Source organism: Gasterosteus aculeatus, chromosome 10, assembly GCF_964276395.1.
Source record: "Gasterosteus aculeatus chromosome 10, fGasAcu3.hap1.1, whole genome shotgun sequence".
Lineage (NCBI taxonomy): Eukaryota > Metazoa > Chordata > Actinopteri > Perciformes > Gasterosteidae > Gasterosteus > Gasterosteus aculeatus.
This window is the reverse complement of record NC_135697.1, coordinates 7,951,789-7,969,210: the sequence shown is the minus strand read 5'-3', so window position 1 is coordinate 7,969,210 and position 17,422 is coordinate 7,951,789. Positions and strand designations below refer to the sequence as shown.

Here is a 17,422-nt window from a genome sequence, read left to right as displayed (position 1 = left end):
ATCTGCAACTCACAGCAGATAAAGCGTTGACTGAAGTGTTGACGGAACAAAAGGAAGGCTGTGCTAATTAGGCTGCAGGTCATTTAATATTTCCAAATCCTTTTTCACTAATGTGAAAATGTTGGATGGAAATATTGTATTCAGGAGGTAAAGACCAGAACTAATTGATCCCCGAAAAAAAAGTGAAAACTAAACAAGATCAAATTCAAAAGAAGACTGGAACAGAATGGCTCCTAGCTAATGTAACCTTCTGTTACCATTCTGTTGAATTTTCTCATTTTATTTTATTTTAGTAAAGGTTCAAATGTTTGCATTCATTCAATAGATTTTTTTTCGCCGTGGTCTCACAAAACTTTGCTCGGCTGCTTCTTGTTGCCGTCCTGGTATCAAATAAGAGGAAAGACAATGTCCTGCTTTTTATTCAGCATCTTACGAAAAGCACCAAAGGGGTCCGTTCAGGTCCACAAACAGACTGCTTGTGTCATTCATGTATCTCCCACTCACTATTCAAATTTGTGCATAAATGTTTTTAACTTTGCATAATGAAAACTGATGGGTTACAAAGGTTGCTGTTGAGGCTTTTAGGAGGTTGCATTTCTCGCAATCTTCCTAAATCCTCCCAGATCTGTCAGATGTCAGGTCTCACTGCCACACACACAGACCTGGATCCTGACTTCACCTCATGTCAGCCCAGACTTGAGTGGTCTCGATACAAATGAACTCTGGTCGTCCCTTTTGTATCCTCTGTATCTGCCTTCCCTTCCCTCCCTCGGTCTGTCCTCCTCCAGCCCCGTGTGGAGGCCACTTTTCAGCCCCAAATGGAGTGATTTTGTCTCCTGGTTGGCCTGGTTACTACAAAGATTCCCTCAGCTGTGAGTGGGTGATTGAATCAGAACCTGGACGCTCCATCAAAATCACATTTGACAGGTGGGTGGAATGATTCTTTGAGCATAGTCTGAAGACTCTTCTGTGCAGGTTGTTACAACCCGGCTCAGAGGCTGCAACATATAGGGAGACAAGACTATTCTAAGAGTAATAAATACACACTTATTTAAATGAAAACCCCAAAGATCGAGTCCAAGATGAAAATCCCTGAAGTTGCCCTTTCAATGAAAGAGATCCAACATTGGGAAGTGAAGAACACATAATCCTGCAGTTTTTATGCAGTGTCTTGTTCTCGTAACTCTAAAATAACTCGTAAAATAAAATAAAAGGTCATTTATTTGAGTGTAATTTTAAAATGGGAAACAATGATTAGCACCATTGTGATATTCTAATGTTGTTGTCTCACAGGTTTCAGACGGAGCTGGGTTACGACTTTTTGGAGATCCATGATGGGCCAAACCTCCTGTCTCCTTTGGTTGGCTCCTTTAATGGCACCCTAGTGCCCCAGTTCCTGTTCAGCAGCACCAACTTTCTTTATCTACTGTTCACCACCGATAACAGCCGATCAAATGCTGGCTTCAAAATACTCTATGAAAGTAAGTCAGAAACAAATACAGCACATTTGTCTGTACGCACACTGGGACACGCCTTATATTGTCTATGCCTATTACAGACCACAATCATACACTTGGATGTTATACACAACAGAAGGTGTGCATGATGTCAGGACATAACCGTACACTAGTAGCCCACCACACACAGATTCACAAGCTGGCTCTGACATGCAGGTCATCAACTGCGATGAGCAAACAACCTTGATCCCACAGCACGGTGCTTAATGCGGAGAGTCAAGCCATCTGTGGATTTTAGATTGTGCAAATCAGCAAAAGTGCAGATGCATTTTTTGCGCATCCATACAATGTAGACATCTGATCCATCTCTTTTTCAGGCGTTACGGTGGACAGCTACTCGTGCCTGGACCCTGGTATCCCTGTCAATGGGATTCGGTACGGCCAGGACTTCTCCATCGGGTCCACGGTATCATTCGGTTGTGATTCTGGCTACAGACTCAGCCACGAGGAGCCCCTCGTTTGCGAGAAGAACCACTGGTGGAGCCACCCTTTACCGACGTGCGACGGTAAATATAAAATATAAATATAAAATTCATTAAGGTAAATAATAAATATGCAGTATGTATTATGCACATTCAATCAACTATAAACTAAGGTGGGCCATAGCCAACTTTATGAAAAGGCCTAATTACTTTGGTAATGATGTGTTCAAAGTGACATAACACGGCTCAGCATTCGATAAGACGTCCTTTTCAGATAATGCATGTTTTAATCTCACACTAATTGGACACCCAAAACTATACTATACTATATTCCTCAACGCCTCAAAATTAACAGGCGATATCTACCCCATTATCCTCATACCTATGACACGATTACTATCTCTACCACCAATATTTTCATTTCAACACAATCTGCGTGTTTAATCTAGGTGACATGGCTACATCTTGACTGCAGTCTTGCTCATGAAATTTAAAGACAAAAATGATTATGTTTAAAAATTACTTTCATTCCCTCTAAATACGATGAAAGGTAAGAATATTTAAGTTACTCGACCAAAATTAAATTCCAAACCAATTCCATCCATTGCAAAACAAGACCCACAGAAGCTGAAGCGTGTAGAGATCGGAGGTGGAGCCCACCATCCCCATAAGGGAGCTGAGTCACACACAGCATGTTGTTCTGCGACAAAACCACTGGTTAAATCCCACACACACACACACCTACACACACACTAACACACACACACGTACACACACAAGAGGGCAATTTGCAGTGAAGGCTGCTGGGGCTGATAGGGGATGATTTGAGAATAAGATTAGAGGTCCGTGGGCACTACCAATATGTGTGTGTGTGTGTGTTTTGTGCTTTTGCCATGTGCCTCCTTTCAACTCCTCTCCCGTGTGAAACGTGAACACAGGAAGGTTTGAGCTAAGGTTGAACAGATCCTGTGTTGGCTGTCACCTCCTCTCTCTTCTCTCCCAAACCAAGGAGTGAGAGGGGAGGCGGGGGCGCTCTCGTCTCTCGCATTCCTATCAGGGAGGAGCGAGGAAGGAGGGATGCGTAACTGCCGCATCACTTTTGTAGCGGCTTGCTTGCTTCGGCTTGTGGCCTCACTTGCTTGGGGTCCACATTAGAATCACACAGCTCGCTGTACCGACACTGGGTTTCTTCCAAGGAGGCAGTTTGAGCAAATAAACATCAAACAAGCTGCCTGAAAGAGGCGGGCTGAACGCCGTCAGAACGTGTAGCCACACAAATACAGGTACTATTTGCTACTGGGCGTGGTAAGAAATGGTCTAGCATGATGATTGGCAGGTCAACAATGATTGGCGGCATTAAAAGGTACCTCCAGAAAATGAAATCGAATGATGGTCTTAATGTGTTTTAAGTGAATAACCCAATGGCAAGATTATCACATTAGCTAAGCCGAAAGATTACTATTACTGTTCATGTAATATTTATATGGAAAGAATGAACAAAATCTATTGGATTTGTCAAGGCGGAGGATTCCCTTTTTAAATGATGGGGATTCAAATCAAAGTGTGATTGAAATAACTTGCTAAACCCTTCTTGAAGTCCAAAGATGGGTGTTTTGGGGTGGAATCCCCGAATCCCTACTTTAATTTGAAAGAGCATACAGATCTTATGCAGTGTTTTAAATAACTCAGCATTCAACATTAGGAACTTCCTGGCAGGAAAGGAATAATAATGAATTGATTAATTAAGTGATCTGTGTGTGTGTCTGTGCACACGCCTGCTTGCTTCTGTGTATTGTTTCGTTAAAATTGTTCTGCCTCCCCACCCTGGTTTTCTCTAATGCTGATGTCATAAAAACGTGGATGTTGAGAGTGAAGATACGGATGCTCTGGCTCGGAGCACATTTTCAGAGGTTACTATTGGCTCTAAACAGATTGTAGCCTTTGCTGCAGTTGCAAGAGTTGTTGGTTCTCAGCTACCATTGAACTGGTTAATTGACCAGATCATGGAAACTCCAGCAGAACTTTCAGGTTTGACCTTCTGCCAGCTGCTTTGCCATCGTTGCACTTCTGAGGTAATGTTATGGCATTTTCTAGGTTTATTGTAAGAGGAAATGACAGACCAGTCGGCCAAATATGAGATGAACCAACTGGAGCGAGCTGAAATCAAGCACCGTGCGTTAGTATGCATGGAATGAGCAATTTCCCGGGTTTTTCCGAGGACCTGGTCTCAATTCTGAGAATCTCCGTGCAAGCACAGGTCTATTACTGCATAACAATGTACATCGCTGAACCACGTGCCAAACTCGCAGGGTCATCCTGAGGTTGAGCTGAGAGGTTGAAAATGTTTTAAGTGGTCTCTAAGAACCGTTTGCACTGCTCCACTGCTTTAAATATCACTGCTTTGAATTTCTTGGAAATCAAACTGTATTAGCAGGGGAAAACCAATTCAGATACAAAACACATTTAGGTTCTTGCTCAAGATGCAGCTATTGCACAGTGTTAATGTTATGGAAAGTTAGCTTAAACAATACTAAAGCAGTGATTTGATGAGTTATTTTGATTAATGTCTCGGTTTTCTTACTCTAAATAATTTGGGAGTTTGAAACTGTCCATCTCAAAGCAACACATCTTGAAAATCTGTTTCAATTAACAAACACTTCTCAGTAAAAGTGCCCATTCATTGCATAATAAGCCCCTTTGCAGATTAGCCAGTAACCAACTTCTCCAATTACTATTTTTTTCTGTCTGAAGTGAAATGAGATGAAAATGTAAGAAAATTCAAGTATTTATTACAAAGTGGCACTGAAATATAGTGTTGGTTATAATCTGTAATGCAGTCATGTGGACCCACTTGCAGTCATGATAAGTCATTGGTGCAGATCCCACATGAGAAGTACAGATCTTGAAGCTTGAGCTAATTATGGCTAAGCCGAGAAGCTGAAGCGTTCCATTTTGCTCTGCTAGATGCAAGTGCTCATCAATAAGAACAGTGTGTACCTAGTTATGGATGTGTTAAAGAGCCCCCTTCGGCAGAGTGAAACAACTAAAAACGAGTGAGCATCACTGCGACCCACACGATATAACCGATCCTGCTCCTTTAAACAGAAACATAAGCACATTGCTGTTGTTTATCTCTCAAGATCATTATGCAGTGCCAACATGCACGAGGAATCGGTAAAATCACCTATTCATTAGATCATCGCCAGGGGTTGGTTAGTTTCAGGGACATTACACTATGCAAATAATCCATTATTTATCATTGTGATGTGTGGTTACTTTCCATCTCTTGTAGTTTACGCGCGTGTGTGTGTGTGTGTGTGTGTGTGTGTGTGTGTGTTTGCCTTTAGAAGTTGTATCTAAGGTCCACAGGGAGACATTATCTATTTTAGCTATCAACAATCTGATGCTAACCTTCTCTCTCCCATCTCTCTGCACACCTCTCTCTCACTTTCTGCCTCTCTCTCTTCCGCTCTGTCTCTCTCAATCTATGCAGCTTTATGTGGCGGGGATGTGAGAGGTCCCTGGGGGACCATCCTTAGTCCCGGCTATCCAGACAGCTACCCTTCATCTCTCAACTGTACCTGGACGGTTGAAGTCAGCCACGGGAAAGGCAAGAGACACGCACACATACTCACTCCCTAACAGAGTGATGCACAGCGTAGAGACGGCCCCTAACAGAGTGATGCACACCGTAGAGACGGTCCCTAACAGAGTGATGCACAGCGTAGAGACGGTCCCTAACAGAGTGATGCACACCGTAGAGACAGTCCCTAACAGAGTGATACACAGCGTAGAGACGGTCCCTAACAGAGTGATGCACAGCGTAGAGACAGTCCCTAACAGAGTGATGCACAGCGTAGAGACGGTCCCTAACAGAGTGATGCACAGCGTAGAGACGGTCCCTAACAGAGTGATGCACAGCGTAGAGACGGTCCCTAACAGAGTGATGCACAGCGTAGAGACGGTCCCTACCAGAGTGAGGCACAGCGTAGAGACAGTCCCTAACAGACTGATGCACAGCGTAGAGACGGTCCCTAACAGAGTGATGCACAGCGTAGAGACGGTCCCTAACAGAGTGAGGCACAGCGTAGAGACAGTCCCTAACAGAGTGATGCACACCGTAGAGACGGTCCCTAACAGAGTGAGGCACAGCTTAGAGACGGTCCCTAACAGAGTGATCAGGAATCAGGAAACATTTATTAGCCAAAATATGTCAAACATACAAGGAATTTGTCTTGGCGGTTAGTGCGCGACAGTAGACAGACAAGACAACAGTGCACAGGTAATAAAATAAAGTGGAATGAAATGCTAATGCAATGGGTTAGTAAGAATAAGGCTAAGGCTATGGGTTAGTATAAAACAGGGGAATAAAGTTAAACAAATTTTAAATATTAAAAAGTTTAAAAATATTAAGCATAGAGTGCACTAACAAACAAGTAACAGACAAGAGACAAAGTGACAAGTGACAAAGTGATGAATTGCAGTTAAAGTGACATGTGCAGTATGAGGGGGAGTGACCGGTGGAGTGTTATAGTCAGTCAGTGGGGGACCGGGCTCTGTTGATGAGCCCGACTGCCGACGGGAAGAAACTGTTCGTGTGGCGGGAGGTCGTAGTCCTGATGGACCTCAGCCTCCTGCCAGATGGAAGGGGCACAAACAGTTTATGTCCGGGGTGGGAGGGGTCGGCCGCGATCTTTTGAGCTCGCTTCAGAGACCTGGAAGCGAACAAGTCCTCCAGGGACGGCAGATTGCAGCCGATCACCCTCTCTGCAGAGCGGATGACACGCTGCAGCCTGCCCTTGTCCTTGGCTGTGGCTGCAGCGTACCAGACGGTGATGGAGGAGCAGAGGATGGACTCGATGATGGCCGTGTAGAAGTGGACCATCATCGTCTTTGGCAGGTTGAGTTTCTTCAGCTGCCTCAGGAAGAACAACCTCTGCTGAGCCTTCTTGGTGATGGAGCTGATGTTCAGCTCCCACTTGAGGTCCTGGGTGATGATGGAGCCCAGGAAACGGAAGGAATCCACAATAGTGACGGGGGAGTCACACAGGGTGATGCACAGCTTAGAGACGGTCCCTAACAGAGTGAGGCACAGGATAGAGACTGTCCCTAACAGAGTGATGCACACCGTAGAGACGGTCCCTAACAGAGTGATGCACAGCGTAGAGACGGTCCCTAACAGAGTGATGCACAGCGTAGAGACGGTCCCTAACAGAGTGATGCACAGCGTAGAGACAGTCCCTAACAGAGTGATGCACAGCGTAGAGACGGTCCCTAACAGAGTGAGGCACAGCTTAGAGACGGTCCCTAACAGAGTGAGGCACAGCTTAGAGACGGTCCCTAACAGAGTGATGCACAGCTTAGAGACTGTCCCTAACAGAGTGAGGTACAGTGTAGAGACGGTCCCTAACAGAGTGATGCACAGCGTAGAGACGGTCCCTAACAGAGTGATGCACAGCGTAGAGACGGTCCCTAACAGAGTGATGCACAGCGTAGAGACGGTCCCTAACAGAGTGATGCACAGCTTAGAGACGGTCCCTAACAGAGTGAGGTACAGTGTAGAGACGGTCCCTAACAGAGTGATGCACAGCGTAGAGACGGTCCCTAACAGAGTGAGGCACAGGATAGAGACGGTCCCTAACAGACTGATGCACAGCGTAGAGACAGTCCCTAACAGACTGATGCACAGCGTAGAGACAGTCCCTAACAGAGTGATGCACAGCGTAGTGACGGTTGCACTAGCTCTCACCGTGTGTGTTTAGTTTAGTTCATAGCATACTCTGAGTAGTGTGCTCATTTTTATGGACATGATGTCGTTACTGCTTGTACTGTATGATGAGAAGTTGTTTTACATGATGGTTTATGCGTTTTGTTACATGCCTTTTTGTTATCAGTGTAAACATTTCTGTGTCCTTATAATTGTATTACCCTGTAATATAACTGTGGGTTCATTGATACTAATCAACTAACTTCTAAACATTCTCCCTGTCCTTCCACCCATCTGTGTGCTTCTCTACCAGGTGTCCAGTTTCAGTTCAGCTCGTTTCATCTGGAGGACCAACATGACTACCTCCTGGTTACTGAGAACGGAAGTTTCCAGCAACCACTGGCTCGCCTGACAGGCAACGAGTTGCCTAGCAACATCAATGCTGGTCTCTATGGCAACTTCAAAGCCCAGCTCCGTTTCATCTCTGACTTTTCAATTTCGTATGAGGGCTTCAACATAACTTTCTCTGGTAATTCACTCGTCTATAGACATACTATTACTTAATATATAACAATGTCGAGATTTAATTTATCCTCGGTAACAAAAGCAATATAGTGGGTTTTAAACAGTTTTTAACATAGGATGGCAAAGTCCCTTCTTTATGAAACATTTCTCAGGGCAATAAAGTTGCAGTTGTACCAGTTAATTTTGTGTGAAGCAACTCAGTAAACAACATTTATCGTCTCCATCCCAAACAGCTAGATGGCCCTTGGCATGCTATCCAGCTCAGTAATCTGGCTCTGTCAATGCACTAATGTATGGGCATCTCACTTGATGTGTTTTATCCGGCACCACTATTTATCAGCCAAGAAGCAAAAGAACAAGTGAGATCTGTTGTTCGTGTGAGAAACTGATTGCTTTAGTAAACTTTTGGTGGTAAATGGACTTTAATATATGTTGAAAACATGGTGTACAGATGAGCCTATGGAAAGGGAGCACTTGGAGAAACACAGGGAGTCAGTGTCACAGGGGTCTGCGGGTTCGACTAGGACATAAACACCCACCGCCTCCATAAATCAATAGTCAGCTGCACTGAGATCCAGCATATCTGAACTCCTGCATTACCGCGCAGGAGTTTCAACGGCGTGGAACCCACGGCAGCTACGACTGAAACTTGACAAGACTAAAATGGCTATCTAAGCCTGTTTTTTTTTTTAATTTTAGATATAAATGCTATTAACAAAACAAAAAATCTGAACGGAGGAGAGCGGTTACAGAACTTAAGCTGAATAATCAAACAAAGAAAAAAGATAGGGAGATGGATTCGTCACAATGTGTACAAGGAGCTGTGCCAACCCGTGGCTGTAGTCATTTGTCATCATCCTCATCCAAAAATGAGACGTGAGGAGCAGAATGAAGAACAAGTCCACGGCTGAAACTGCCTTTTCTGAACTCAAGATTGTTTGCTTAACATCCCTTTCATCGCTCTCTCTCATTGACTTTAGAATAAATTATACTTATATCTGAGGCCACACTGAGGGACTTTTTCATGCCTCGCAGATGGCATGGTGAGTTGATACTCACAAAGTAACAAATGGGACGTGCCACCAGAGATGTGACTTTACAGTCTCAACATGCTCATGTCCTCCTGCAGCACAAATCACATCCTCCGTCTCTGCCCACGGAAAACAAATGTCCTGATACACCGTGCCGAACACGAAATCAGCCAGTGCATCTCAGGACACAGTGGAGTCAGACCACGATTATTCACAACTGTAGGTAGCGCTAATGTGATGATTATATTTTAATGGACTGGAGTATTTCTTCATGATTTTAGCATTTGATGGTCACTTTTTTAGTTTTATTTCAGATACAGGGGAAGAATTTCCTGGGTTTTTAAAACGATAATTAGTCCTGCTATTGATTTAACATCGTTAGAAGAAGACACTCCAAACCACACTGTGATCTCATCACACCACACTCACTCTTATAACACTTATGCAAGACTCCAAGCAAGAAAAATTGAGTGATGCCTCCAAAAGTCTCAAAATTGAGAATATCATTTTAAATATATTTTGATTCACTGGTTTAGTCCATAATTAGTTAAACAAAATATATTTATTCTGTTTGGGAAGATAAATCAGCCAAGATGATTTCATTTTCCACTCTTGGTTTTTGGCCAGAAGCACAGAAAGGGCAGATTTGTAGAGTGCAGAGTGTTTCATGGTTATTAATGGATGCGTTTTGTAATGAGTTTCCATCTATTTCGCTAGAATATACTTTGGAGCCATGTGAGGACCCTGGGATGCCTCGGTTTGGCAAGAGAAATGGCTACAATTTTGGCATCGGAGACACTTTGTCTTTTTCCTGCAACATGGGATACCGTCTGGAGGGGCTGCCCGAGGTAATCTGTCTGGGAGGAGGGCGAAGAATGTGGAGCTCACCTCTACCAAGATGTGTCGGTACGTAGTCATTTTACTCCTGATTTCATTTTTAGATTATCTAAACTGCTGTTATTTTTAAGTGTTTTAAGAATCCTTTCATTGAGGACTTCGGCTGTTTAGCTGCAAAAGAAACCCTGAAAGTGCACTTGTTCAAATCATTACCAATTCATATTTATCTTTAATGCTACAAAATGAATGTTTTCTTTGTCCTCAATTGTTGTAATCCATTCTCAGTTCTCTCCAGTATCACAAACGAAGAGCAATGCGATTTTATTAATTCATCAGAGCGTTGGTCTGTATTAAACCATTTCGCGGCTGAAGTGTTTTTTTGACAACAAAAACTTTTGTGCACGTTGTGAAACGCAAACATAAGTTTGGATTGCGTTCCCTTTTAGGGAACTTGTGCGACTTCAGTTTAAAAGGCAGCAGATGCACACGGCCAATTTTGATTGAGACATTAAAGAGGATTAAATGACACAGCAAGCAGCTGGAAGAGTAAACTCTTTTTAAGACAACTTGGAACAGAAGAATATCTAGTGTTTGTGTTTTTCTCTTAGAGGTAGAAGACGTTTTATGTATGCCTTCCCTTGAATCCTTTTCATTCCTTCTAATCCTCAAACATATAAGTAAATGCAGGGAACCAAAGTGACACTAATATTTAGAACATTGCACAATGAATGTCAGCGGGTGATCGGTGGGCCCAGAGCTTTGGCCTGTTCACCATCCCGTCTCCCATAACAATTTAAGTTATGAGTTTCATAATCAAGGGCATTATCAGAAATAGGACTCTGAATGTTTTATTCAACACTGGAACCTTTTGGGATTAATCGTGGTCTTGGATGCTTTCCAATCGTATTGAATAAACTGAAGTGAAAATGACAGATGAGGCACAACATAGCGGGGCTCATGTCACGGCCCAGCGTTCAATTAGCTGTACAGTGTTCATGTACTACTTTGAACTACTATCCATAATCACAGTTTGCAAGCGTACAAATTGGAGAGTGAACCACACACTCAAGGTGATCCAAACTGCAACCCAACAGGTTTTACCTTGGGTGGAACATTTGTGTAGATCCTGAATTGACTCACTAATTAACAGTATATAGAAGGATAACAAAGAAGAAATAGTTAAACAAGTAAAAGATATTCTAGGTTTTGAAAACATGCCATTAAAACCGTATTCTGACTTGTATTCTCTGCACACAAGTCAGTTCTTCTGACAACTGGCATCTGTGACTTATATAAAAAAAGGGAACATTTAAATATATTTAAAACAAAACTAAAGCTACAAAACAAATCTTCTTCCTTGTCACTTGAGAGTAACCAGGGTCTGGATGTGTCTGTTCTTACGGAGACGAGTGCAAATGCAATGGCTTTTGCTGGCGGTCAATAGTTATCTTGTCGGTGTGTGTTCCTGGCTGGATATAAAGATCATTTATATTGGTAAAATAAATCTGTTAAATTAGCAAGCGTAACAGAATTAACATGGTGTAACAAAGAAGGGCTACACATATTCGATTTCAATTAAACTTGGGTCAAACTGACGCTGATAGTAAAACTTTTTTTTTTTTAATTGCTCAATTTATTGCAAAAATAACATTTACCCTTTGAGGGACTGTGAAGCTACAAAGGTGCAGAAAGCCTTGACAACCCATTTCGCAGTAATAGAGCTTATATGTTGGATTGCTGATAGTAATATCTTAAACAGAGATCTTAGTTTCCCCGTTCCAGGGTGTTTACGTCTCAGGCCCTTTCATCGACGTGTGAGGAGTGATAATGCAAAGATGCAAATGACTATATTTTGTGCATCGCTGCATCATGTGGTGCACATGACAAAGGAGGACAGAGGAGGAAACAACAACTACACCTGTAACGTGCTGTTTTTCTTTACCTCTTGCAATGCAAGCCTTTGCACTGTGCTTTGTGTTTGACTTTGCTTTTGTGTTTTTTACAAAGAAAGGAAAGCAGGTTTAACGTGAGGCTTTAGTGGCCTGTGTTTATGGTTTTACCCGAGGCTCTCTTTAGCCCTCGTGGTGAGCCAGAAATCTTGTTTTCATAAAGATGTGTCCAGAAGGGAGTTGGAGAGGTGCTAAAGAGGTGTCTTTGCCAGGTCCTTTTTTTCCCCCTTTCTTTCCACCAATTATTTCTGGACATTATCTTGAAAGGGTTAGTGAGGGACTTGAAGAGGCAGAAGGTGTAGAGGTAATTTTCTAAATGGAAACTTTAAGCGGTGTGATTTATTGGCGATATGAAAGCTGTAATATGAGTATTAGACCAGTAGGGGCAGAGGGCGGAGGAGAGGGGGCTTTAGAGGGAGGGAGGGAGGGGGAAGGCGAGGAACGGGACATATATATGTTAGTTAGACAAAGGGCACATGTGAGAAGTGCTGAGCGCGAGTATCTTAAGGGAGATTAGTTTCTCCATTTTAGTGCCTGCTCATTCGCCTCAACTGAAGTAGACAGCTGTCATTCCAGCGGGTTTAAGAGGTTGTTAAATTAGACGCACACACAAGCACACAAAGACATATTCATCCATTTATGGGTAAGAGATTTATTTTCTTCTGGAAGATGGAACAATCGCTCCACTTTAAAGAAAGTCTGTGTTCTCTGTAAGTGTTGACACTTTGGACTGAAACCTTGAATTGTAGGACCAAAATGTTTTTAATAAAGAAAATAATGTTTGCAAAAGTGAGATTTAAATGTGGGCCATTTTTTTGTGGCATAACACACGTTAATGATATACATCATTAGTAATGGCATCAGCGACACAGAGATCTCTACTTACATTTTTCTAATGCTCTTCTTTTGCCATCAGCGGAGTGCGGTTCTTCAGTTATGAACAACGAAGGGATCCTTCTCTCTCCAAATTATCCGATGAACTATGACAACAACCACGAGTGCATCTACAGCATCCAGGTAACTAATCTGTTCATCTTAGCAGGAGCCTTTGGTACTAGATCACTATTAAAATCATTGGAGGTTGGTATTTACCTCCTTGTTGTCTACGTTCTTACCTCGGTCGAGAGGTCATGCTTATGGTTGTTTGTGTGCATGGGTGTGTGTGTGTGTCTGTGTGTCTCTCGATGGCTAATCAGCCTCGTATTTGCTGAGCTTGTTGATCGCTCAATGCATAATGAATCCTCATGGTTGTGCGTTAGTAATTTAGGGTTAATCACTTGTTTGTGTTGCCATCGTGACTGTGAGTGAGCTGAAGAGGGACAATTCATCGACTTTCAACTCCAATTTTCTTTGGAGGGGTCAAACCTGAAGAAGACCTCCACTGAGTGCACTTTTCTATTCGGTCAATACATCTAATTTGGATTGCATGTTTACTCTAGGTGCAAGCTGGAAAAGGCATCAACATCTCTGCTAGAACCTTTCATCTTGCCCAAGGAGATATACTGAAGGTGAACACACAAGCACACACGTTTGGATATTCCTTTGTTAGTCTTCATGCCAGCAGCGACGATGCCAACGCTCATGGCACCAACAGGACCATCTTGGGCTGGTTATTATATCCTATTTACATCTCAACTACGTTGTGCTGTCGTTGTTACAGATTTATGATGGTAAAGACAGCACGGCCCACGTTCTCGGGGCATTCACCGGATCGTCTATGTTGGGCCTGACGCTGATCTCCACCTCAAATCATCTGTGGCTGGAATTCTACAGTGATGCAGAAAGTACAGGGGAGGGATTCAAGCTGGTCTACTCCAGTAAGTGCTCACAGCTAATTGGCATAAAAGTCAAAAATTTCTTATGCAGATAAGTTTGTGTTCAACGCAAACAGGAGCGCTTTGCCTAAAGAACGCTGCAGCAGCATGTTTTGTTTGCAGCTATGAAATCCTGCTGAAAGCCTCACGATGTTTACAGTTATGACGGCTGGAAATCAATATAACTCAGAGGTTGGATACAATGAATAATGCATGAGAGTTTATTTTCTTAGACATCTACAACATATATATCAGATGGGCAACTTTCAAATTATACATCCGGACGATGACAGATGTTTTGAAATTGCAAAACGGGAAAAGAATCGCTTCGTAAATGGCCATTTTTAAGGGATTTGGCCATGCACACACTGCAGCCTTACAGGAGATAACCGGGCGCACCTCGTTTTCCAGGTAATACTGCACATCGAATCCTGGTTAGTGTCTTATAAGGATAAGCTGTAAATATGTCTCTTCTACCACATCTTCATATCCCGCTCACCAAAATTGTGCACATAAATAAGAATGAATATTCTAAATATTAGCATTGAAACGGAGCTTAGGCAGATTGAGAAAAACAACACAATTTGCGAATTTCCAATATTGTTCCGTCTTGTGGATCTATTCCTCTTTTTATTTATTTATTAAATCTGGATGCGGGCTTAACAGGGTCTATGATATCTTGAGCTCATGAACAGAATACTAGAATTTGCCACATGTTAAGGGATATTATTTATTTATGTTCTTTTTGGGCTCTCAGTTGTTCCTCATATTCCATTTGACTTTTTAGGTGTATACACAATAAGGATTTTTTTTTCTCTTTCTAGGTTTTGAGTTGTCTCATTGTGAGGACCCAGGCGTGCCTCAGTTTGGCTTCAAGGTCAACGACCAAGGTCACTTCTCCGGGAGCAGCATCACGTACAGATGTGAGCCCGGATACACTCTGCATGGGGCTTCCACCTTGAAGTGCATGACAGGCGAAAGGAGAGCCTGGGATAACCCTCTGCCTTCTTGTATCGGTAAGCCTCTGGCTCTTTGTAGCCTTTTAACAACGTTGAAAAGACAAACCTAGAAACGCATTCATTATAATGACGATTCATGATCCATACCAAGCAATTAAAACATACATTTTGTCGGATGTGAGCAAAAAAACATGGGAGTTTTGGGACAATTATCACTCAATGTTTTTCTCTTTTCTTTTCAGTGTATTTTCCAACATAATCTTAATTGCATGAAGCTGAATTATCTAACCAACTCTTGCAGGCTACCAAACAGTTCACTTGCTGCTTTATGCAAAGTCTCTGCTCACAGGACCTTCGTTCTATAATATTTAGAGTGCCGGTGGTAGCCAATTTTTTTTTTTTTGCTATTCCTTTGACCATTTGATCCATCTCCTTCCTTGCAGTGGGGGATTTACCGTCTGCCCACACACATGTACAGACACACACAGATCCAACCTCTCCGTGTCTTCGTGTTTCCATCTCATCCCTTATTGAGGTCATTATTTCTTGTTTGTTAACATTGTTTCATAAACACATTTCAATTGAAATGGTTTTCGCTATAGAGCACTGTGTCACATGACCTGCCATTTTGCATTTACCCTGAAATCCACTGGGACCCAAATACCCTGTAGAGCATAAGAATCTAATGAGGAGTTAAAATGCATCTTTAGCGCAATTCTAATTTTCAATTACCTCGTTTTTCCCTTCCCGCTGGTCTTTTCTTAGCTGATTTGTTACATGGTAATTGCTTTATATATATTCCTTAGTAGTTTTTTTTACCATTTTGTATTACTCTTATATCCATTTGAATATTTTATTTTGGTTTCTGGTTGCTTACTTTTTTTCTTTTGCTTAAATAAAGTTTGAATGCCTAAAGTTCTTTATTGAGGCTTCTCCCACCCGGTAATTGGCTGAATGGTTACATTGTCTAATCAAGCCCAAACGAATGCCAAGCCGGCCCAGATTGAAGCACAACATAAAAGCAGCGACTGTGCCCCAGATGTGAGCATAAGCATACCCGCATTCCCAGTGTTAAGAGCCCGTCTTTCTTCATGCGGACTGTGAACTTTCTTATTATGGATTCAGCCTAATACGTCTCCCTCCTTCTCACTATCAATAATGAAAGACTCATAAAACCACCAGCTGATATTCTCTGACTTTATATTTTAGCAGTGACACGCCGTGACCCCAGCTAACCTCCAGTCTTAATATTAAATTGCTTCTTATGATTGTATGTAGTTTTTCCTTCTTTTCTGCCCTTGGTTCCCTCCTTTTTATCTCCATTTCTCCCATTCTCTTCCGTTATTTTCTGTCCCAACTCCTAATACTGGAGATAATATATTCCAGTGACTGAGGGAGGGAAGCCTGAGGGAGGAGGATCATGGGGAGGGAGCGGAAGCAGAGGGTGGATGAAGATTGTGGAAATATATAATGGAGAGCGAAAAGAGAAAGGGGAATTGTTTTCTGTTATATAATGTGTGCTGGTTTCTTTAGGGATGAATGCAGGATCAGCACTTTCCCTCATCCTCTCTCTGTGCGTGAGAAAGAGTGTGAAAAACAGAAGGACACAGATAAGGAGTTGGCTTCTTCTTTTAATTTGTAATTTGTCTCCGTGGTGATGGTTTAATCACCGCTCAGTGGCTACTGAGGTGCACCTAGTGGATCGGAAGGCCTTGATAAACAGTTGCCACAGACCGATGGCTGGTTGATGCACTTGAAGGCACACACACACAATCCTCACTGGTTTTGCTGAAAGGAAACTTGTAACATTGTGAAAGCTGTGCTAATGAGACAGAAACAATACGGTGACATTTCTATAGATCGTTACATACTAACAGTCTTTGGCGTCTCTTACCTGTGTGTGTGTGTGTGTGTGTGTGTGTGTGTGTGTGTGGTTCCTGTAGCGGAGTGCGGTGGCCGTTTTAAAGGCGAATCTTCAGGGAGGATCCTTTCCCCCGGGTACCCTTTTCCTTACGACAACAATCTGCGCTGCACCTGGACCATCGAGGTGGATTCAGGAAACATTGTGAGGTAATTTGGAGGAGCCAAAACCTTTCCGTTAGGAACCTTTAAATAACACTGTCAAAACCTTTAGTGCCCTCCTTGGCAGTTTTCTAAAAATGTGGAATGTTTTAAAATGAATTCAGAGGAAAAGCTTGTCATACGTTACATCAGACCATAAACAAGAAAAGGTGTTTAGAATAGTTTCTCTCAGTAAGCGTTGCGTCTCACACCAGGAGGAAGGTTGTCAGGTTGTAATGGTTTGGTAGCTCTCTTTAATGTCACAAAGAGATACGGTTCTTATTATAAACAGTAATTCATTGTGTTTCCTGGCAATTGCAGTCTTCAGTTGTTGGCCTTCGACACTGAAGCCAGCCACGACATGCTGAAGATTTGGGACGGACCTCCTGAGAATGAAATGTCTCTGTCGGAGCTCAGCGGGTCTCTGCTGCCCGAGAGAATCCACTCCACACTAAACACGGTCACTGTTCAGTTTGAGACCGATTTTTACATCAGCAAGTCGGGATTCGCTATTCAGTTCTCAAGTAAGTACCGTAATGTGCTTCCCCTTCGTCCTCCATTCGCTCCTCTTTCTCACGGTGCCATTTCTGTCCCCGCTCC

At 42.7% G+C, this 17,422-nt stretch overlaps 1 protein-coding gene across 7 annotated transcripts in view; it reads left to right on the top strand.

The window, feature by feature from the left end:
• Positions 1–17,422, top strand: part of LOC120826256 (CUB and sushi domain-containing protein 3-like) — a 256,995-nt gene that overhangs the window by 189,339 nt on the left and 50,234 nt on the right. For all 7 annotated transcript variants that reach the window (XM_078081429.1, XM_078081428.1, XM_078081427.1 and 4 more), the window contains 12 exons: positions 789–927; positions 1,294–1,481; positions 1,835–2,023; positions 5,433–5,549; positions 7,960–8,175; positions 9,920–10,108; positions 12,905–13,005; positions 13,428–13,496; positions 13,649–13,805; positions 14,627–14,818; positions 16,705–16,831; positions 17,144–17,346. In XM_078081429.1, coding sequence (XP_077937555.1) covers positions 789–927; positions 1,294–1,481; positions 1,835–2,023; positions 5,433–5,549; positions 7,960–8,175; positions 9,920–10,108; positions 12,905–13,005; positions 13,428–13,496; positions 13,649–13,805; positions 14,627–14,818; positions 16,705–16,831; positions 17,144–17,346 — 1,887 coding nt within the window. The remainder of the gene's footprint in view (positions 1–788; positions 928–1,293; positions 1,482–1,834; positions 2,024–5,432; positions 5,550–7,959; positions 8,176–9,919; positions 10,109–12,904; positions 13,006–13,427; positions 13,497–13,648; positions 13,806–14,626; positions 14,819–16,704; positions 16,832–17,143; positions 17,347–17,422) is intronic.